At 42.4% G+C, this 23,327-nt stretch overlaps 1 protein-coding gene across 1 annotated transcript in view; it reads left to right on the top strand.

Moving 5' to 3' along the window:
* The first annotated feature begins 7,637 nt into the window (after positions 1-7,637).
* LOC134624398 (NACHT, LRR and PYD domains-containing protein 12-like) overlaps positions 7,638-23,327 on the top strand; it is a 37,713-nt gene continuing 22,023 nt past the window's right edge. The window contains exons 1-4 of the mRNA XM_065470276.1: positions 7,638-7,788; positions 7,945-9,745; positions 15,138-15,311; positions 23,132-23,311. Of these exons, the coding sequence (XP_065326348.1) occupies positions 7,752-7,788; positions 7,945-9,745; positions 15,138-15,311; positions 23,132-23,311 (2,192 nt within the window). The 5' untranslated portion in view covers positions 7,638-7,751. The remainder of the gene's footprint in view (positions 7,789-7,944; positions 9,746-15,137; positions 15,312-23,131; positions 23,312-23,327) is intronic.

Below are 23,327 nucleotides of genomic sequence, written 5' to 3'. Positions count from 1 at the left end.
TGCCACGCATACAAATGGCTGCGTTCCTGTTTAGACCTGCTGGCTGTCAATGGGCTTCATTCCATTTCAGACTGCCGGTGGTCGCTGTGATCTAAACTCAACATGGCTCCTGTGTTAGAAGAGACGATGATTTTAAATTTGCACATTGAATAGTTTCTTTGCAACACTATGGAGCTACCAGCCCAGTATATGTAGCCCACAGTAGATGGAGTTATCAAGCTGCACTGACAAACATCAGGACTCATGTGATCCCTACATGTGGACCTTTCACACATGGATCCAAGTGCAGATTCAACTCTGCATTACATTTGACTTCAGCTGTTACACACTTTCATTTTCTAGCTGTGTCACTTCCTGCTTTTTGGATCAGAGAGTTTAGGTCCACAAATGTTTGGCTGCATGTTTGTATCATCTATATTTCCCAGTCTTCATACAGCCGATATTTCATGTGGACTCCAATCTGCCACCTGCCATCACGTTTTCAGGGTTCATTCAGTGTTGAAATGTAGGACAAACAGCAGCACATGTTCTCTAAATGTTTGCATTTTAAATGAAGCTGATACTACATGAGACATTTTGCACATTTATTGTCTTTGAACAGAGAATAATAAAGCCATCAAACATATACAGGCTGTGCAAATACAAACTTCTGTGGTGCATTTGATGACCTGCAGAGGAGAACAAGTCGGGCTTTTCAGCCCTAACACAACCTCTTTGTTCTCAATACTACAAAACCTTCAAAGGCTGATATGCAAGTTTGCATGAATCACCAACACAGTTGTGTTTGTTTCTAGTATAGTTATAAATAAGCTGATCAAATATCTGCTGACTGATTAGATCCAGTATCTATTACAGATGAACTGGATATCACAGCATGTTGTTAATCCGTCATATCAAACTAATCAGTGTTGCTGGTGTAAATATCCTCCAATAAAGTCAGATGAGGGCTGCTGTTGCCAGGTAACGATGATGTCACACTGGATCTTCTGATCTTTAGCATCGTAGCGCTCGGAGTCTGATGTTGGCTCATGTGTTGTCAGACACCAACATGACGTTCTACTAGTCAAGGCCTCACCTTAACCCACTGATGCTGATCACACAGACCCACTAATAGAACTGTTTGATCAGGTTTATGCAGCGTCACCATTAATGTCACATTTACATTACAAGCCCACTACAACCATTATCAACATGTTAAATTACATTATACATCTGCACTGATTTAAAGTATTTTAAACTGATTCATTTTTTCCACCTTAACAGTTCATTCCTCAAATCAAACAAGATATTTGATCCTTAAAAAATGTACCAACAAATAATTTTGCTATAAAATATTTATTTTTCAGCTTTTACAAGTGAAATCAAACAAGTGTGTTTAACAGTGAAACCAGAGTGGAAGCTGCTCATATAGAGTCCAACCCAGGCTAAAGTAAGTTGAGTAGAGCAGCATCATCAAACTGTCGGCTCTCTAAATATGGTGCAAGTTCGCCATCTGCAGGACAAAACTAGTTTTTCTCCTCGTCAACATCAAGATGACGTCATCGTACAGCAAAACATGCAGATCAGGTGACGTGACTGTCTGAGAGGTGGAGTTAAACTGTGGCAGGTAAGCATGTGGAGGAGGAGCAACAACATGACGCAGGAACATCATCATTGCATTACACAGTTTCCTCTCTAACTGGATGCAGCTGTGTGCCCCATGATTGGAAGATCGGGGATTCAATTCCACTGAACAGCTACCCTGAGGTACCCTTCCCTACACACTGCTCCCTGGGCGCTGCATTGGTGGCTGCCCACTGCTTCACTGGGTGAATGGGTTAAATGCAGAGGAGTAATTTCCCTACGGGGACTAACACATACGTATTATTATTATTATCATTATTCTATAAATAGTAAAAAAAAATGCTTTGTGTTGTCAGTAGAGACACATTAAACCAAACTTTGCTAGATGACAATAAGCTCAGTTAAATCAGTACAGTAAGTGTGGAGCCCTACCTTCAGAGCGTGTCTGTGTAGGTTCTCAGTCATCCAGGTCATGATAGTCTAAGAAGCAACCACACCTTCCCTGCACAACATTTTGCAAAGTGAAACTTTTTTTTTTGTCCCATCAACAGTTCACCTACAGAATCTTCTTTGCAGGAGTGCGGTACAAATATCTTTACTGTGAGGAAGTGACGCAGAAAATACAACGTTTCCCTCTCTGTGACAATGAAGAAGTGCTTGTTAATATCAAAGGCTCATCATTATAATGGACATAATTAATATAAATAACAGCAAAGAAAAAAGTACCAGGAAACTTTTTTTGAGATTGTATCAGCAGCACAGCAGCTTCTGCAGGGCACCGTCCAGAGCAGCAACACATGGATATCTTTCAGCACTCAGCTGTGTTAGAGCCTCTTTCACACAATGATTGTCTAATAAACACTCAGAGCTCCATGTTGATGAAGCATGATTCATGAGTGTAAACTAAGATTTATGATGTGTATTTTATGATAGTATTGTAGTTTTTGGGATATTAGACTTTATTCTTAAATTTACAGATTTTTCAATGGACTTTGGTGGCAGCAGGTTTTATTTTTGCAGTCACTGAAGGATAAACCCCCCCGTTGTAGAGCCAACAGTCTGCTGCGGCACCCTGAATGCATCATTAGTGTACAGGTAAACTGTCAGGTCAGGAACATGAATCTGATCCTGGATCAGTGTGGTCAAACACACAGTGAGGATGAAACACTGCTTTAATGTTAGTTTCGTGTATTTTCAGGTGTTATTGCTGCTGTTGGGATCAGCCTGTCTGTAGTATTCAGAGTATTTACTGCAGTAAAAGTCCTGCATTAGAATCCTGCTGATGTTCATACATCAGATGAAGGTAAAGTGTTACAGTAGAAGTTTAGTACCTCACACTCGACCATGATCACTCTCATCATGGATGTTTGACTGTCAGGAGAGAACTTTGGATGTTTGGATGAATGTGGAGCTGAAACAAAGTGTTGACAGATGTTTGTTTCAAACAGGAAAATGAGCAGAAATAAATCAGCTCTGAACAAACAGCCACCTGTCAGTATTATTATGGTCTGTGCAGACTAACATGTGCTGTTCATTCACTCAAACTGATCTATTCTGTGTTTTTCTACGTTCAACAGAAAATGTGCTGCGTTCACTGACTCCATCCTCTCTGTTACTGACGCAGTTTACTGCTGTGGAAAAGCGGAGGGGACGTAACAAAAGCAGAGTGAAACGGAGCGCTGTGATTGGTCATAATGTTTGTGGCTGTGGACCCTCTGTCCCACAAGCCCCTCCCTGTTTTTTCCTTCCCGAAGTTTTTCTCTCCTGAACTTTGACGCTGATCGTCTCCGTGTGAAGCTCCGTGTTAAGGTAACGTTAGCAGTGTGTAATGTTTCCTGGCTAACATCAGCTGTGAGCAGCTTAGTTCAGCACAAATCTGCCGCTCCACAGTTCTGATAGTTATTCTGATTCACGGTAACGGACTCACAGCTGGACCAAGACGCTGACCCGCCCTGAGCTCTGAGTGAGGCCGCTGTACGTGACGTGGAAACAGATGTTTCTGCCGAAAAAATGAAACATGCTGTTAATATTTGCTCTGTCGTTTCTTTCTCTGCTCGCTCTGCTGTCGCTTTGTTTTTAAGAGAAAAAAAAACGTTTCAGTTAGTCTCTGTGTTTCAGGCTCTGAGTGTTGGAATCTGGATTTAAATGTAAAGTTAAAGTGAAGCTGTTTGTCATCGTGTGTCTGGGATGACGTCACATCAGAAACAGATGGTTTGGAATCAACCTGAATAATTAGGAACAGAAACACGCAGGCCCAGCGTCATTATGTCACTGAGTTATTCTGGAGAACCGCAGAAACTCCCTCCTGCAGCTGCGCACACTGACGTCAGCGCTGCACAGCTGCTCTCTGCTCTCAGTGCACACAGGTGACAGTCAGTAACCATGGATACAGGTGACAGGGAGGGTTTCTCTTGGATGAAGAGTCCCAATAAAAGATCTCAGCTCATTAACAGACAAACTGGTCTCTAGAGTAACTTGACTGGAAACCATATGATCCACAGATTTACATGTGTGCAATGATTTGTGTGTTTCATCTGAGGACTCACAAGCGTGTGCTTCAATCCACACATCCCAACCTGAATAGATGCTCAACATTTATACTCAGTTTATTAAATTCAGCTTCACGAATCAAAAACCTTCCTGTGCACAAATATCTAAAACATCTGGCTCCATCACACGTGCAGTTTTGAGATAAATGTCACGCTGTCAGCTTCATGCAGCTTTCCACAAACTGGGCTACGTTTGTCTTACAGATAAACAGATTAATCAGCATTTCCATTTTTTTCCTTAAGATTTTTTCTGTGGCTTAAAAAAAAATCAACTGTAGCAACGATGAAGAACTCAGTGCTCTGTTTGCTTACATCAGCATCATCCTGTGACTCCAAGCTTTACTTTTCACTCTTTAATGTTTTATTTACATTTTCTGAGCAGCATTAACATGAGTTAGCTTAGCTAGCAGAGCAGTTAGAGTATGAACTCTGTAAGCAGTCAGCTCGTTCCTGGACATTGTTACTGACATAAAGCTGCTCTCTGCAGCCATGTTTGACCTTTGTAGGACTACAGTAATGGAGGATTTGGAGGCTGAACTCGGCTCGAAAGCTGACTCTCAGATGGATGTTAGTCCAAAACATCAGACACGACCTCTGCAGCTGTCAGCTGATGTGCACATGAATGATTTGTGTTTCCTCTGCAGGTAGAAAGTGTGTGTGAGCTGAATTGAGCAGCATGGATCAGTGTGAGGACAGAGAGGAGGGAGTCCCTCCCTCTAAAAGCACTCTGTGTGGGGAACATGAGAGCCAGACCAAAGCTCAGAGGTGAGATGACCATCTCTAACTGTCCATGACTCTTCTCCATGTCACAGCTCAGCACTCACATCACTGCTCCATCATTATTCACAGGAACCCACCTGGACCTCCACCCAGCTCTGTGTCCTTACAGAGTGACGCGTCTAAAGATGATCCCTATAATTTTAAAGTGTCTGCTGCAGAGAGGTGAGCTGTTAGTAACATGAACTCTTTGAGTTGGTTGGTTGCTAATAGACATAGATTAGTTCATGTTAGCTAATTAGAGACAGAAGCAATGACTTAGTGGAGAATAAAAACACTGAAGCTAAAAATCTGTCTCACTGTTGTGCTGCTCTTTGCTGCAGCAATGAGTTTATTTAAAAACTTTGGCTCTCTGTCTCTTCAGCAGGAAGTGGTTCTGCTTTGTTTGCTGGCTGAGCTAAAACAGGAAAATCCACTTGTTAGCTGTAGTGTTTGTAACGAGGCTAAAGAGGAGAAACAGAGACCGAACTTTATTAACCCATCAAGTTGGTTGCTCAGAGAAATTCAGTTAAACAACAGCTGGAACTAATCAGGTACAACAAGACAGGTAGAACGCACAACTTAACAAAATCCTTTAGAGACACAAGAGATGGAGCGTGCACAGGCAGGGGCGGTCCTAGGCTGTTTGGTGCCCCGGGCACCATCATGAAAATGATAAAAAGTAAAGGCTTGAAATACTTTACATGTAATGAGTCCATATTATATATTAGTTTGACCTTTTAAGTCGAATAGCAGACAAATCAACAATACAGCTCTTCTAATTAATGGTTACTTAATATTATGCTGAACACAGTGCAGAAGTGCAATAGATTCTATGAGCAAAAAAGGGATGACGTGTGCTAAAGTCGCAGGTTAAAAGTGGGACAGTGAATGACCGCAGGTGTCCATAAGTTGCAGTTGTGGTGCTTCAGCATCTACCTAGCCTACTGTAGAAGAGAATTAAGGGAAAAACATTTTTAAAGTACCAGGTCATTTCAAATGCAGCATTTCTATCAGCTCAAAAAACATCAGCTGACAAACTATCAGACAAAAGGAAAGAGAGCGAACCTCCCTCAGAGATGGAGAAAGATAAGAAAGGACAGGAATAAGAGAGCTTACATTTAAAGGTAAAGACCGCTTAGTAGTGTTGGATAAACTGGAAATGTAAATCTCACAGATGTTTTTTAAATCAGATATCGGGTCTGTACATGTTAATTTTTGTTGATGTGACTGTGTTTGTGAGCTGAGAGGAAATGAAAATGAATTTGTAACAAAAATCAGTTTTGTCCAGTTTTCCTGTAAAAAGCTGAACTCTAATCTAAGAGGATGTTACTGACAGGAAACAGCTGCATTATCTGCAGTCTGTGTGATCACAGCTGCTTCAATCATGTTTGTGTCTGCAGAGGTCAGAGGTCACAGTCTGCAGGGTCCAGCTGTCCATCTGTGAGGAGTGACCGGTCCAAACCTGAAAATCCAGACTTCAGTGGTGAACCTGGACCAACGAGGTCAGAGAGCTGTGATGACTCCTTTACATGTTTGTGTTTCCTGGATAAATCTGACCTGAAACATCCTCAGATTGTTACAAAGATTCATTAAAAAGAAAACAATGACAGAGAAAAGATCCAAATGTTCGACTTGGTCATTTGCTGTTTGAGGACAGTGATGCTCATATCTGTGGGGAAAGTGTGACCTGAGTGGGTTCATGTTTGTCTTTAAAGAGCTGCTCTGATTCTCTTTGTGTCTGATCTGTTAAACAGTCTGAGAGGTCACACAGAGACCCAGCAGCTAAAGCCTGGATCATACTGGCTGCTGTTACTCCATCAGGACAACACTGAACCACAGTGGTGTGGATGTAGTGGATAAATCCCACCATACTGATGCTCAGAGTTAATCACAGGGAACAAAACCAGATGTTACCTTCAGATTGTGACCTTTGGAGTGGAGGATGCAGATTTCAATAGAGAATAAATGTTGTTGTTTTTCAGCTGTGAAAAAAGAATCTAATTTTCTGAACTTAAGAATTTATGATGCTGGAAAAAACATGGAGACTATAACACAACATTTCACTGTATTCATAGAATGAATGTAAAACCTTCAGACATTCATTAAATATGCAAAATGTCCACAGAAACATCAGAGGGTCAGATGTGAAGCCCTCAGTGATTTTGATAAAATGACTCATCAGTTATTGATCTGTACTACACTGATCTACCACGTTAGTAAAGCTGGTGTTCTGGTGGTGGAGGGAGACCTCGGATCATGTTCTGGTTTTGGAGCAGTGATCTGCTGATGGTTCAGTTTGATGAGCTTCTTCAAAATCATCCCTGACATCACCACTGAAAGGACGTCCATGAAAACAGACTGAAAATGACTGATATGTTCACAATCTGAGAGGTTAAAGCTTGACAAATTTGATTCAGATGAAGTTATTTGAGCAGAAACTCCTGGATCTTTATCCTGTGCTTGAACTAATTCTTCATGGTTCCTCCACAGAGTGGACCAGCAGAGCTCAGAGGTCCCCAGTGGTCAGTCTGCCCAGCAGCATCAAACACAGCTGGACTCCATATTTATGGTCTGTACATGTACAACAACTACTGTTACATCTATTCTGCTCACAGTCATCTCCATGCTGCTCTTTGGAGACCAGTGGATTGTCAGTGTGTCCAACATGGATCTGATGTTTGGCTCCATGATTTCAGTCTGATTGGCTCATTCATAAATATTCTGTTCCAGCTGCTGGAGGACAACATCATCACTTTTGTGAAGAACGAGCTGAAGAAGATCCAGAAGGTTCTGAGTCCAGATTACCCAGAATGCTTAGAGAGTCAGAGGAGCAGCAGCAGAGAGGCATTTGTGAAGATCACAGTGGACTTCCTGAGGAGAATGAAGCAGGAGGAGCTGGCTGAACGTCTGCAGAGCAGTAAGAGGATTTCTATAAATATTTAAGCTGCTGGATAAATGAACATTTACTAATGTCTCAAGACACGGACCAACATGTTTTAAAGATTCATTCTTTTTGGAATTAAGTGTTTGTTTCCACTTTCAAGTGATATTCTTCATATTTCTTCTCATTGAGAACTTCATGCTGCAGTTTGTCATCGTAACCTTAAATCCACCCTGAAGAAAAAGTTCCAGTGTGTGTTTGAGGGCATCGCTAAAGCAGGAAGCCCAACCCTTCTGAATCAGATCTACACAGAGCTCTACATCACAGAGGGAGGGACTGCAGAGGTCAATGATGAACATGAGGTCAGACAGATTGAAACAGCATCCAGGAAACCAGACAGACCAGAAACAACCATCAGACAAGAAGACATCTTTAAAGCCTCACCTGGAAGAGATGAACCAATCAGAACAGTGCTGACAAAGGGAGTGGCTGGCATTGGGAAAACAGTCTTAACACAGAAATACACCCTGGACTGGGCTGAAGACAAAGCCAACCAGGACATCCAGTTCATATTTCCATTCACTTTCAGAGAGCTGAATGTGCTGAAAGAGGAAAAGTTCAGCTTGGTGGAACTTGTTCATCACTTCTTTACTGAAACCAAAGAAGCAGGAATCTGCAGCTTTGAAGACTTCCAGGTTGTGTTCATCTTTGATGGTCTGGATGAGTGTCGACTTCCTCTGGACTTCCACAAAACTACAATCCTGACTGACCCTAGAAAGTCCACCTCAGTGGATGTGCTGCTGATAAACCTCATCAGGGGGAAACTGCTTCCCTCTGCTCGCCTCTGGATAACCACACGACCTGCAGCAGCCAATCAGATCCCTCCTGACTGTGTTGGCATGGTGACAGAGGTCAGAGGGTTCACTGACCCACAGAAGGAGGAGTACTTCAGGAAGAGATTCAAAGATGAGGAGCAGGCCAGCAGGATCATCTCCCACATCAAGACATCACGAAGCCTCCACATCATGTGCCACATCCCAGTCTTCTGCTGGATCACTGCTACAGTTCTGGAGGATGTGCTGGAAACCAGAGAGGGAGGACAGCTGCCCAAGACCCTGACTGAGATGTACATCCACTTCCTGGTGGTTCAGGCCAAAGTGAAGAAGGTCAAGTATGATGGAGGAGCTGAGACAGATCCACACTGGAGTCCAGAGAGCAGGAAGATGATCAAGTCTCTGGGAAAACTGGCTTTTGTTCAGCTGCAGAAAGGAAACCTGATCTTCTATGAATCAGACCTGACAGAGTGTGGCATCGATATCAGAGCAGCCTCAGTGTACTCAGGAGTGTTCACACAGATCTTTAAAGAGGAGAGAGGACTGTACCAGGACAAGGTGTTCTGCTTCAACCATCTGAGTGTTCAGGAGTTTCTGGCTGCTCTTCATGTCCATCTGACCTTCATCAAGTCTCGAAAAAATCTGCTGGAAGAACAACAGAGAACCTCAATGTTGTCTAAATTAATTAACAAACCAAACCTACAATCCTTCCACCAGAGTGCTGTGAACAAGGCCTTACAGAGTTCAAATGGACACCTGGACTTGTTCCTCCGCTTCCTCCTGGGTCTTTCCCTGCAGACCAACCAGAGTCTCCTACGAGGTTTGCTGACACAGACAGGAAGTAGCTCAAAGACCAATCAGGAGACAGTCCAGTACATCAAGAAGAAGCTCAGTGAGAATCTGTCTGCAGAGAAAAGCATTAATCTGTTTCACTGTCTGAATGAACTGAATGATCGTTCTCTAGTGGAGCAGATCCAACAGTCCCTAAGATCAGGACGTCTCTCCACAGATAAACTGTCTCCTGCTCAGTGGTCAGCTCTGGTCTTCATCTTACTGTCATCAGAAAAAGATCTGGATGTGTTTGACCTGAAGAAATACTCTGCTTCAGAGGAGGCTCTTCTGAGGCTGCTGCCAGTGGTCAAAGCCTCCAACAAAGCTCTGTGAGTACATTTGCATTGCATCATGTCTTTACTTTAACATCCAACTGTGTCAGTAATTTATTTCACCAGGCTTTCTGTCTTTGTATGAATTTGTATCCTAAAGTTTTGAAACTGTAACCTCTTTGATGCCTCCAGAACTCGGTGTACTTGAGACGCTGAATCCACCATAAACTGATCATCACTGCTGCTGTTATGTTATCAGTCTTTGTTTAAAAACTTAGGCTGCATGTTCCTAATGTTGTGATACTTTATATTCACATGCATGCTCCTAGTTACATTTCTACTGCAGGTCTATTTTTAGTCACAAATATTAGTGAAACACTTGCTTTTCCATGCATGATGGGTCCTGCGTTAAAGAAAGCATTTGAATTACTCAGTTAATCATGGCAGCCAGAGAAACATCCTTAGTTGCACTGTCAACTAAACTCTGCTTCGGTTGTTTCTTTGTTGTTGTTGGCCTGCTCTCTCCTCTCACTCCAATCTGGTTGCAGCAGATGTTTGTCCCTCCCTGAACCTGCTTTTCTTACAGTTTTTCTTTCACACTGTTGTCAAAATGTTGTTAGAGACTTTGATGCAGCACCTCAGTTCATCTTCAGTCTGAAACCAGCCGTTTTAGCTACTTCAACTCAAGCACACCTTCCCTGGTCATCTCTGCTGTGGTTGCTATAAAACTTAATCTTGACTCTAAAAAATGAACAAAAAAAAACAGAAAACACAAGTCAGACTTCATGCTGTTTATTGGCAGCATGGTGCCTGTTTGTCAGTCTTTGATGATAAACTGTGCTGTCTTCATAGCGCTTGTTAAAAAAAACACAGCACCCACTTATGCCTTGCGAGCTACTGCTCCAAACATTTTATTAACACCATTCCTCCCTCACACCACAGACCAGTCTTCTTTTATGTGCTCCCCTGGAGACATTCATGAGCTTTCTTAAATACAGTTCCCCCTGCTGGTAAACCTTATCATTACATTAACATCTACATATCAACACATGCACCACAGTCTAAAGCAAACCTTCTCATCACTATTGGTTATGTTATTGATCTTAAATAGAAGTTAAACAGATCCATGTCAGTCTGTAGTTCAGCACCACTGAAACAAGAACCTTTTCCTAACAGCCTATAAAACAGATGATGGGCATAGTTTTCCTTTGTTTTTTTGTTTTTTGTTTTTTTTTACCTGTCCCATTTGGTTCTTTTGCCATCAGAATTATTGTCTAAAGGCGAAGAAAGATGCCCAACGGATTTATTTTACCAAAAGGACCATCCCAGCCATGCCGTAATGGTCCATTTGATTCACCTTTTATTGTTTATTTTATTTTCACTTGCTGAATATGGGACAGACTTGACTGGTGGAAAGAAAGGGGAGAAAGAAAGAGGGAAAGAAGAAAAAAAAAAAAAACCTGAGAAGGGGGACGGGGAAAAAGGGCAAAAAAACCAAAAACCAGCAGAATAAGCAGACAAAAAATACATATATCGATCACCTGGATCACCTGTTGAGAAAGAAAAAAGAAAGCAAGCAGAAGAAAACAAGAGTAATAAACAAGATCACATTGATATATGGGAATATGACAGTAAATACTAAATATTAAACATTATTGTGCAGCACGTGAGATTGACAGTGCACAGTGTGCTTTGAGGTAGGAGCCAAAAAGGGTGTAGTTTGTGTGTGTGATCACCCGTGTGTACACCTGTGAGCATGAACGCGCTTGTTTTTAAAAGGTTCCTTCATGTAATGATCTGCTAGAGGATGTGGGGGGCCTCTGCCCCGTCCTCCAGGGCATGAAGCAGGTATGGAGGAGATCAAAACTCCAGACATCCAGAGGCCCCCAGAACACAAGAGACCAGGAAAGACCAACAGAGGGGCAGCCGCGCCACTATCCCAGAAAGAGCTGAGGAGAGTCCCAGATGAGGGGGTCACTCAGCAGCCGCGGAGCAGAAGCCAGGGGGGGTTGCAGTGACGTGCCCGTGAGCTCCGCCGGCAGCCAGCTGTGCCTGAGTCACCGAGCCCCGGGCCGAGAGGCCGAGGGCACCCCATCCCCGAAGAGGCCCGAGCGAGCCCCAGGCTCCAGGCCCCGATAAGCAGCCGCCAAGGAGTGAGCCGGTGGGTACCTGGGCGCCCCCAGACACAAAGAACCACCAACGCACCGATGTCTGAGGGCGTCTGCCACTGGCAGGGGAAGTGGTGGGGGGAGATGGGCCTCCAAACCTTGGAGGACCTGAGATGTCCCCAGAGAGGTGGCGTCTGATACCCAACCTGACATATAGACACAGACATACAGGCACACACAGATACAAACTATTCCCACCCTCATGCTCCCATATACAATTACTCAACACTCACCCAACGAGGAGACATACATAAAGAGACACTGTGCACACAATCACACTCCCCAAGCGTACTCTATGCCCCGGGTCTAGGTACCCTTGCCCCTGGAGGGGGAAACTGCGCCCAGACCCAGGTGGTGTTACCCTTTTCCCTGCGGTGGGGAGATGCAGACCGCCCCGACTCCGCAGAAGCAGGGAGGCCCCACATTCCAGACCCCAGTCGGACGGCCAACTCCTCCTCCTAGCCCCCCCGCTCCAGCAGGTCGCAGAGAACGGGGGTGTAGGAAGACTCCAAACCTCCCTCCACCCGCTCATATGTAGTGTTGATGTATGTGTGTTCTAAGGTGCATTTAAAACCCAGGAGGGCATGGAGCTACCTGCCAGAGCAGCAGGTAAGCGCATAGCCCCTCCTGCTAGCCCTCAATGTCTACGTGTATTTAAAATTGAGAGGTGGGCAACGACGCCAGGGGTGAGGTGTACACCCTGATGGTAATTTGGAATCCGTGTAGCGTGCCCACCCCCAAGATCCTATATGTATGTGTAATGAGTGTGAGTAATGTGAATGTCTAAGTTGTGGGATAAAATTGAGGCACAGGCAGCCAGAAGGGGACAGAGGGGGGGGGGGATGTCTCCTCTGCACCCTGGTGACACACCCCTACCCCAAGGCCCTGCATGTGTGGGTGATTGTGGTGGAGCGGGAAGAGGGAGGCAGCTGGAGATGGGGAGGGAAGGAAGGGAGGGGCAAGTGACCCCTCCCTGGGGCCAGCTCCCCCGCTGACCCCAGTAGGCACCCCCATCTCTGCAACCCGCCAGGGAAAGGGGGGCCCAGGCCCATCCGGACTGGGGCCCAGTGCAGCAGCGCCACCCGGCCCCACAGAGCCCGGGACAGTCCACCTGACCCCACCACAGAGAAAACTGCACCCACCCCATCATCCACTCATCTTCCAGACTACACAAGACAATAGACGTGATGGGCATAGTTTTCCTCTGTGTGTTGCAGATCTATTTTGTGGAATTATGCATGTATATATTCTTCCTGTTCGCCTTGGACACACACAATTCAGATCAGATAACATCTCCTAATGTAGATGATTTTTAAGGTGGTATCTGGGACGAAAAGTTAAAAATCAGCTTGGATGGCCTGTACTGTATGATGGCCTTGGTTGCACCACATTGATAGCCATGCAGGGTGGTTCACTCCTTGGGCAAGAAGACCGAGGAGTGAGCCACCCTTGGTCAAAGCTTAGTCATTCAAGCTCAGTGTTTTCCCCTTGTTGGTTGATGATAAGTATTTTTTTTTTACCTGACTTATAGTCATTCTCATCATTGTCTTCAAATTAACTGACAGACTACTGCTATAGCTCACCTGGCTGAGCAGGTGACCCATGTACTGAAGGTTAGAGTTGTGACTCCAGGGCCTGGTTTGAGTCTGCCCAAGACCATTTCCTGTGTGTTATTCTCCTCACTTCTCACTCCCTTCCTGTCTTCTCTGTCCTATACAGTGAAGACAAAAGGACTCAAGTTGTGAAAACTCTTCCCCTTCATCATCTTCCAAATCATCTCTCTCATCTAAAATCACCAGTGTTCTCTGAGTAGAGAATCTTTTCACAATCTTGAATGATAAGGATCCAAGTGGGTAAAGTTATTTATTTGTTGTGTTCCTATTTGTAGCTGGGACAGATTGTGAAAAACTCTCGGCTGCCAAAATTACATCCAGTTTAAAAGAAAAACATTGAGTGAAGTGTTTGTTTCATCATCCTTCACAGCTCATCCACCAGGTGTCACAAACTGCAGCAGAACAGTACAAAGCATGTCTTACTGGATGGCTGCAACAACCAGAGTTTTACCTACCTTTGGTATTTCTTGACAGCATGAGCGTAATATTTACTGAACAGAGTCGTCTTCTGTAATGTTTTCAGATTCAGATTCAGAACACTGTATTTATCCCCAGGGGCAATTAGGATACTGACCTTGCCAACCGTACATACAATACACAAACATCACATTGGGGAGACAGGTCAGGCTAGGTAGCTGGCCGGTCAGCCGCTAGAGCAGCGACCCGGAACCGAACAGCAGAAAATGCACAACATCAGGAAAGATGAGGAGAAAAAAAAAACTCCGCCCAGACTGAGCTCCAACAGGGAGATCAGTTTGAGAACAGAAAAAAAATGACCTTAGCGCAGACCACATGAAAACTCTTAATACGCCATAGAAACACATGACAAGCAACAGGGATGGGTAACAGGTGAGAGACAGCCGGTGTAGAAAGCGCATCCGGGCCTGCAGCATTTGCGCTGGTCCCCTCGGCCCACCGTCTGCACCGGGAGGGGATAAGCATGCTTAGGATGGGAAGGAACAGTCTAAACACCGTCTGTTATCAGGGTGAGATTTGTTGTGTTCAGCTCCAGCCTTGAGACCACAGCTGGCGCCGGTTTGTTAGCCGCATGAAATGATGGTGGTTTTCTTTGGTGCCAACAACTGCATGTCACAGCTGATCTAACAGTCCGTCACTCGTCTCTCAATCTCCCGTTGGAGAGCCACGAGCTTCTCCGAGAGGTTATCAGTTTTGCGGTCAAAGAGCAAAGTCTGAGAACTCACGACCGCCATGAGCTTCTTCAAGATCTTATCCGTGCTGCGTTCAATGAGCCCATTTTGAGAAGTTACGACCCGTGCCATTGTTTCAGTCACAGCGGGCAGCCTTGTGGGGTTTGAACAGCTGATTCCACTTTCTTTAATCTTCAATAAGCCAGGGCCAAGCCAGCTCCGATCAGCAAGAACCCTTTGCTGCTGTGAATGTCTGTGTTGCTATATTTCAGTATCAGGCTCTAAATGTACAAATGGATCTGAGAAGATTTCCAATCATGTTTCTACTAGATTTACAGTTTGTTTTCATGTCTTCTGACTCACAAGGTGGAGCAGGTGGAGCTTACAAGGAGTAAGTGCTGATATAGAAGAAGAGTTGTGTTTTAATGAAGCTATTTAGTTAACCAATAATTGTATTGCATCCTGGCATTAAAAAATGTTTCATTTGACTGATTTAATTAATTTGTTTGTTTTCTTCCAGACTGAGTGGCTGTAACCTCTCAGAGAGAAGCTGTGTAGCTCTGTCCTCAGTTCTCAACTCCCAGTCCTCTAGTCTGAAAGAGCTGGACCTGAGTAACAACGACCTGCGGGATTCAGGAGTGAAGCTTCTGTCTGCTGCACTGCAGAGTCCACATTGTACAGTGGAAACTCTCAGGTCAGGATCTAAACATCCCCACTGCTGATCATTAAATGATATTATTGTATAAACAACCAAGCTTTATAGAATTGGCAGGTGAACTTTTCTTTATCTTTGGATTGCTTAGGAGATTCTTACCCAGATAGCAAGGAAACATTGAAACAATGTTGAGTCAGTATCAGGCGACGTCATTGAATCAACGTTGAAGTGTGATGTTGATCTAACGTCACTCTTGCACCCATTTTTAACATTGAAACAACGTCAGGTTTTGATGTTGAATCAATGTTGAAACCTGACATTGATTCAACGTTACATTTTCTAATACTGTTGACATTGAAACAATGTCAGATTCTGATATTGAAACACTGTTGAGCTATGGTGTTGATTTTCCACCTCTTTCACACAGTTGTTTTTTATTAAAACAAGTTAAATCATGACTGGAAATCTACCTTTCTTTATAGTTATTTTAACCAGTACTAAACTACTGCATGTTTCCATCAATACTTAAACCACCTAAACACATAATTGCACTTATTCCCACTTATGCCACCCTTTATAAAAATCAAATGTCTCACAATGTATCATGTCAATATTAATATCCTAAAATAAGAAAGCATTGCATGTGATGTAACAGAAAAAAAAAAACTAAACAAAAAAAGGTCAATAGACATGTTTCGTTTGCTAAATACTTTATTAAAACAGTTTTCTATTTACATTTATATTTTAACATAACTTTGTAGTTTTTACTCCGGGATGGGGACGGATGATGTGCGTCCTGCGCCACCCAAACGGTCTGGGGCGTATCGGAGCAGTTTCTGCACTGCCTGTGCAAAGACAAACTCTGACATAGAGTTTGCCCCTAACTGCTGCGTCAGGCCATCTAGGACAAAAATACACACACACAAACAAAAAAAGTGAATTAGAGCACATGAATAAGCTCTTGTTAACTGTCTTCAGCAGGGAGAAAGTATGTAAACTCCCAGGCTGATAAACATGAAAGTCACCAGGCGTAAATCTGCAAACTGCCGCATTTGATTCCCAAAGAGCTATGAGTGGAAAAACTGATAAGTCTTAGCATGGTGTGCCGTGCATCCTTTACAACAAAATAAACATGGGGTCCTCGGGCTGTACAAACTACAACCCAAGGACTAAACAAGCCAAAGACCAAAGACTCCATCTCCAGATGAACCTGACATGAAAGTCTTGTTATTAAAAAAGACAAAGTAATATAGCAAAAACCAGACATAGGACATGTGAAACACACCCAGCAGATCAATCGATCCCTTTATTGTTCACTTTAGGCTCATAAAACTACAATAAACGGTAAAACTTACCAAATATGCATCTGCATAGCGCAGTATCTTTAAATGCCCTTCTTTGCTTCGTCTGGTCCTTTGTTTTTTTCCCTGCCCAGTTTAGTACCGAGGCCAGCTTGTTTGTGATGGCATAAGCCATTACACGGCAGACTCGCACCTCTAGTGTGGTCCCTCCAATCAAGGCAAAGCGTCTCACCTATAGACACATTTTAAGAGATGGAATTAGCGTGTTTCATGTCTTAAATGTTTATGCAAGTGCTTGTGTGTATGCCGTAGTTATGCATTTAAATCACATCTGACAGCTATTACACTTTATAGTAACAAAGTGTACATAAGCTTTATATACTTACCATTGCCTTATTTGCCTCTTGTGATTGAAGAGCTGCCTCTGCATTGTTTAGCTCCTCAATGTTGGGCAAGGGCAAATCCAAAGGGAGTACCCCAGCATCTACAGATTCATTGGAGCCGGTATTGCAGATGGCTCTGACCTCCTCACGGAGTTCGTAAAGAGATCTCGTCAGGTCTGACCGCATCTGTTTCAAAGAACAATTCCAGAAAGATTAATGGTTTAAGCAGTGAGAGGCGAAAAACTAATATATCCATAAGTGATGGTGTAACATTCTGCATTCAATTATTAGTTGTTTTAACTGCTAAAAGTGTTTGCTAGTTTTTGCCTGTCATACATATATGATATCTGTATATGTTGCTTGCCATCACCAGTGTGTGAATGTGTGTGTGAATGGGTGGATGACTGAATGTGTAAAGCACTTTGGGGTCCTTAGGGACTAGTTAAAGCGCTGTACAAATATAGTCCATTTACCATTTATACCATGTAAAATCTGAAATTCCAAGATGTTTGAACTTGCCTTGTAATAGTGGCCTCACAGAGTCTCTGGAATCTACAGAAAAACAAATCACAACAAGATGACATTCAGGAGTATAAACTGGTGTTTTGTAGATAAGTGCACAATGACATTGTGATTCAGCTTTAAAACAATTTTAAAAACATAGCATCTATAGGGAAGGCCTTGACATCAGACTCTGCATGCTGGGGAGATCGCAAAGCCGTGTTGTTTGGAGTGTTCTGCCGAGTGGTGAAAGGTGCCGGAAGCTGGGAGGGGCATTATGATGCCTGCTGTCAGTGGGCTGGGGGGAAGACTGCGGAGTGGTGAGGGCTGTTTAGAAAAAGATACATTTTTTAAAGTATTTAAGAATACAGACAACTTGTCCAAAAAGTTTCCATGTGTCACACACAGATATGTACACAGACACTAGACATTATTTTATTACCTGGTATTTTCACTCGAGGTGCCTGGGGAAACCGTTTTTTTGTGGGCTGCTCATCCTCTGAGTCACTATATGTGTACAGGGGATTTGGTCTAAAGAAATAAGTAGAAAAAGTTCATAAGTAATTACAAATGTGCTTTTGGCATATTTTTTCCTACAGTTACAGTTTGATTTATAATAACACACACACAGGAAACGGAGATGTGCAAGAAGGTGCAGTATACAATGAATTTTTGAAGTGCACAAGTGTACATGGCTTTGCATTTTTAAAAAGTTTACAAACTTACACTTTTTGGACTATATTATGTGGTGATATTTCAGTATTCAAGCATCACAGATATGTACAAAAGACAAAATTATAAATTCTTAACAATCAAAGATATGTTTGTGAATAAAAAAAGTTTTACTTGTGCTTTCTTTTATGACTGGTCTGAGTTTCAGCTTCGGACTGAAGGTCAGACGTATCACAGTGTTCACTTAGTCCTATGTGTGAAGGGACAGTTACTGTGTGTGTATATGTAAGCATTTAAACACCGAATATACTAAAATTAACAGTATTTTGTCTAAGGCTGCCATTGCAGGAATTCATGGCACCGAGACAAAAACGTGGCGCACAATGTGACGTCAACATTGGTGCAGACCTTTGACGCCGCGTTTCCTCCGTTTTTCTGTCCACACATAAATGCAAAAACTGAGTTTTCGAAAATATCCACCCTGGCAGGCGTTTTTACAAATCTGCATTTTCAGTGACCAAAAACGCTGTTTACGTGTGGACGAAAGGTGCAAACGCAATTGGTCGGTGAGCGTGCAACGTAAAGTTTAAATTGAGTGCGAATTGAAGCGGGTGCTCTCCAATCATTAAAAGTAACAAAGTCCTTGAACACATTTATACAGTTACCATTACGTTTATCAATCATATATCACAGATTTACAATTTTTTTTTTGTAGTACTAAGCAAGAGCGTCTGGGTCAAGCGCCGAGGCGACGGCAAGAACAAAGGAAACCTCGAAGCGTTAAAGCTAGCTTTGTAAGGGAATACAACGAAGAAATTATGAAACGAAAATGTTTTCTTTGTTGATATACTTTGTTCGCAGTGCAATTTATTTGTTGCCGGATTGTAAGAAGTAGACACAATTTCGAACAACAGTAAAAAACTTGTTAATGCACAACATTAACGAGTTTTTTTTACTGTTATTCAAATGCAAACATGGAAATAACGAGTAGAAAAAAATCATTCATTCTTACCTTATACTAATCGTGGTGCAGGCCAGTGCAGTGCATGAACTGCCTTCTCCGGTCAATTCTGCTGAGAGTAAATCAAATGTCCCGCTCTACTGTACAAGACAATGAATACCTGGGGGGGATGTACCAATGTGAGAGGGGTGCTGCGGAATAGTCCAAGTGATCGCTGCTTTAATTTCCTGGTCAACTATACATAAATTGCACGTAGACACGATTTTTTAAAGCTGGTGAACTAGACCAAGTCATTGATAACAAATGAACAATAAATCTACTTTCTCTGGTACTTTATACCCGATCAGTTGCAATGCAATTTAATGCTCAACTACAAATCGATGGTTTTTGATGGTGACCCGTGCCGGATGATCGTCAACTATAAATAGACGTTTTCTCCACGTTGTTGTTGTCACCTGGTCGACTACAAATAGATCAAATATCAATGACAAAAAAACAACGGTAAATCAACATTGTTACAACGTCCCTATAGTAAGACCGTCGGTTTACCACAGTATTTCAACGTTGTTACAACATTGGCATTTCAACCCCGACCATATCCGACGGTTCAGATGAAAAATCAACATAGATTCAATGTCGTCTTGCTATCTGGGTAATTACTGTCTGAAGATTTTTTTTACAGTCACATATTTTGTTTTAATGGTAAAACAGAATTATTGTTCAGTTCAATGAGCAGGTAGCTGTGAGATTCATAATAATGAGGTATATTTGTATTAAAGATGACTAAACTTGAACAGCAGCTGTGTGAGTTACTGTGTTTACTCATGTGTGCTGATGTTGTGAGTCATTTAAACTTGAAGTAAACTTGTAATGAGTTTAATAGAGTTTCTGAAGTAAGTGTACTTGGAGATATTTATGTGTTTACTAAAGTCCAGGAGCAGGAGGCTGTGTGCAGCATAGAGGAACCCAGACCTCAGCTTTGTCTCCTGGTTTCTGTTGCTGCTGTTACAGTTTCACCTCATCGTTCCCTTCAACAGTCTCCTCACTGTAAATCAAAGTGTTACTGTATAGATTCACGTCTGAATGTTGCCATGTGCTATTAAAACTAAAAGCGATGTTTCATACACCCCCGTGGTTCAGTCACACAGTAACTGATGGTAAATAATGTTTGTGTTGAGCACATCGTACAGGTCAGCTGCTCCACACAGATCTCAGGTTTACATGCTGGAACAGTTTGTGATCATGAAGGATAAACCTCACTTCCTCTTTCATACAGATGTGACATGAACAATAACACATTCATGAAATCCTTTTAGGAACACAAACACTATTGTAGCTGGAGAATATATTTGAATGTGGGATAATGTAGGGGATCAACAGTAATAACTAACCACCACCTCACCATTTGGGTTGGTAGCTGCATGTTGATTGATGAAGTCATTTTCTTCTTCCTCCATTTCTACCTTATTACCATCAGATTAAAATCTGCACAGAGACAGGCACTGGACATGTTTAGCCTAGCTTAGTACAAGGACTGGACATGGGGGAAACGGCTCTCATCACTGGATCAAAACATGAAAACAAATCTGAAGTAAAGTTTTGTTGATGTGAACTGTGATGGTGCTCAATGTTCCCTCTAAGCTGCGCTCATGCACAATTGTGCACTGCTGGCACGTCTCTGCACACAGAAAATCTGCGTTGCACGCAAAAAAAATCCACCTGAATTGAAATTAAAATTAATACTTTAACAATTCTGTTTTGCAGTGTTAGTCAGTGAGTGACTGGCTGCTCCTGCATGGGATTAGAACGATGCCACCTTACCCCATAGTCCAGTCAATTACGCGATTCACATTCGTATATACGCAGCTAATCAACATCGCTGACAGGCTATGACAGCGTCCTTATGTGCTGACACCGGTGTTTTAGCTAGCAAAGCAGCGTGGCTGATGTGGAGTGAAGCCACGTTAATGACAACGTGTACAACCATTGGAGATGTGAGCAGGACAGACGGAACAATTGACGGGAAAAGTGTGGATTTTATACCAGTTTTTAAATTGTGTTGATAGGCCACGTAAAACCAGAGTTATGATAAAAATATCTGCAACGTTTGGTTTTCTTCCTGAATACTGTCGTTGTTTATATTTACTGCGGGAAGAAACGGCGTTTTCTAAGGAAAATGCCGTTTTCCTTAGAAACGCTGACAAAACCAAAATCCCTCTCCCTTTCCTATTGGTCGAAAAATGTACCATGTCGACCAATCAAAAAATGATATGGCATTTATTTTTTTAGGGAAGGAGAAGTTTATGGAGTGACGGCGTGTTTTGAGATGCGAGAGATTTGTGACGTTTAGCGTGTTTGGAGTGTGTTAGTGTGTAGTTAGTGTGTAGTGTAGTCAATAGTTTTGTTGTGTGTGTCAGAACAATGAGGCAGCTGCTGAATGTTACAGGTGTTACAGGAGTCATACATCTCCTGTTGTCAGGCCTGCAGGTATCAGGCTGTTGTTCTCCTTTATCTCATAGTGGACAGAAATTATTTTTTGGAGTGGCACAAATAATTTGTGTGGCATCAGATTTGATGCAGAACAGCTGATTGTTCTGTAAATAGTTTGAAATGTTTATTTAAAAAACGCCTTGGCTGCATTTTTAGGTAAACAGCTGCAAAAAACTTTGTTGTTTGCAAAACTCAGTAACTTTTTTGAAGAAGTAACTATATAATTAATTGCCCAACATTGGTCATTATTTACTGTATTTTGCAGACAGAGTTACAGGACTCTCTCCCAGACCACAGACTCATAATACAAGTCAGAGCTTTATGAAGAAAGAAAGAAAGAAAGAAAGAAAGAAAGAAAGTTGTGTTTTCAAAATTGGAGTTCAAGTTATTTTTACTTCCAATAGTGTTAACATACTACACAGGTCAATGACTACATTTTTGTTTTACATTGTAAGTGGGCTGAAGCAGTTAATTAAAAGTAGTCTAACATAAAGGTAAATGCTGTAATTTGATTATTTTAATAAACATGTAACTTGGATGGATTCGATGCTGGTGTGACCACAGTGCACACGTCTGATGTCGCTCACAGTGGTCCAAGGTATCGCTCAGGGAGTTTGTGTGTTCGCTCAGACACATGAAACATTAGAGGGAACATTGGCGGTGACTGCCAGGGAAAAAGGGAATGATAAGACTTACTGTAAATATAATTATGTATGTATTGAAAAAGGAACAACTAAAATGTTCCAGCTAAAAAAATGAAATCAGTTTCAGTTTATGAGCTCTGTTTGTTTTCTTTACAGTTCCAGCCTTTTATATTGAAATGAGCTGCTCATTCCTGTTCAGATGACCTGCATAAAACAATACAGAGCACATTGGGCTGAATATGGAAAGGAAGCATCACAGTACAGCTTCACTGAAGCCTTAAAGTCTCTGATATGAAATGAGAAATGATGCAGCCAGAGCTTTTTCATGAGTGGAAATCCACTGTGACTGTGAGCTACTGCTACAGCCCCTGGGCCTGTGGTCAGAGTGTGTGCTGGATAATCCGGCCCAGGATGAGGCCAAACTGACTTGGGATTAAATGTCTATCACATATTTGTGCTTAATTTAAAAACATCCTCCATAAATATTGAATAATAACAATAATAATAAAGGGTCAGAAGATGACTTGTTGGAATGAAAATGAGCTTGTAGTTTGTCTGCTTTAATCATGTGACTGGAAAAAGGTGTTGGACTTCAAATATGTCCGTTTCTTTCACACTTCACCTTTAAAAGTGAAGCCTTGTGGTTCCTGGAAGGAAAAACATGACTTTTTCAAGTCTTTGTCCTGTTTTTATGATAAATGTACGACTTTAATGTGAAACGTTCAGAGTTTTTTCTCTTGTTGTGTTTCTTTGAAGCTGCTTCTTGTTGGCTTCAGCTGTTTGGAGTTTCCATTTTCTAAACTTCTACATTCTGAACCTTCTTCAGCTCTGAACAGATTATGAAACACTGAATGATTTCAAGCTCACACTTTGTCTAATAAACTTACATCTTTCATTCTTTATACAGATTGAAGGACTGTGGTTTGTCAGAGATCAGCTGTGATTATCTGGCAGCAGCACTGAAGTCCAACCCCTCGTATCCCAGAGTGCTGGACCTGAGTGTAGACTACAACAACCTGCAGGATTCAGGAGTGAAGCAGCTGTGTGTTCTTCTGGAGAATCCACGATGTCGATTTGAAACTCTGAGGTCAGTCACATGTTTT

The sequence above is a fragment of the Pelmatolapia mariae genome, linkage group LG3_W, assembly GCF_036321145.2.
Source record: "Pelmatolapia mariae isolate MD_Pm_ZW linkage group LG3_W, Pm_UMD_F_2, whole genome shotgun sequence".
Classification (NCBI taxonomy): Eukaryota; Metazoa; Chordata; class Actinopteri; order Cichliformes; family Cichlidae; genus Pelmatolapia; species Pelmatolapia mariae.
The sequence above is the reverse complement of the archived record's forward strand: the minus strand, read 5'-3'. Positions and strand labels throughout refer to the sequence as shown.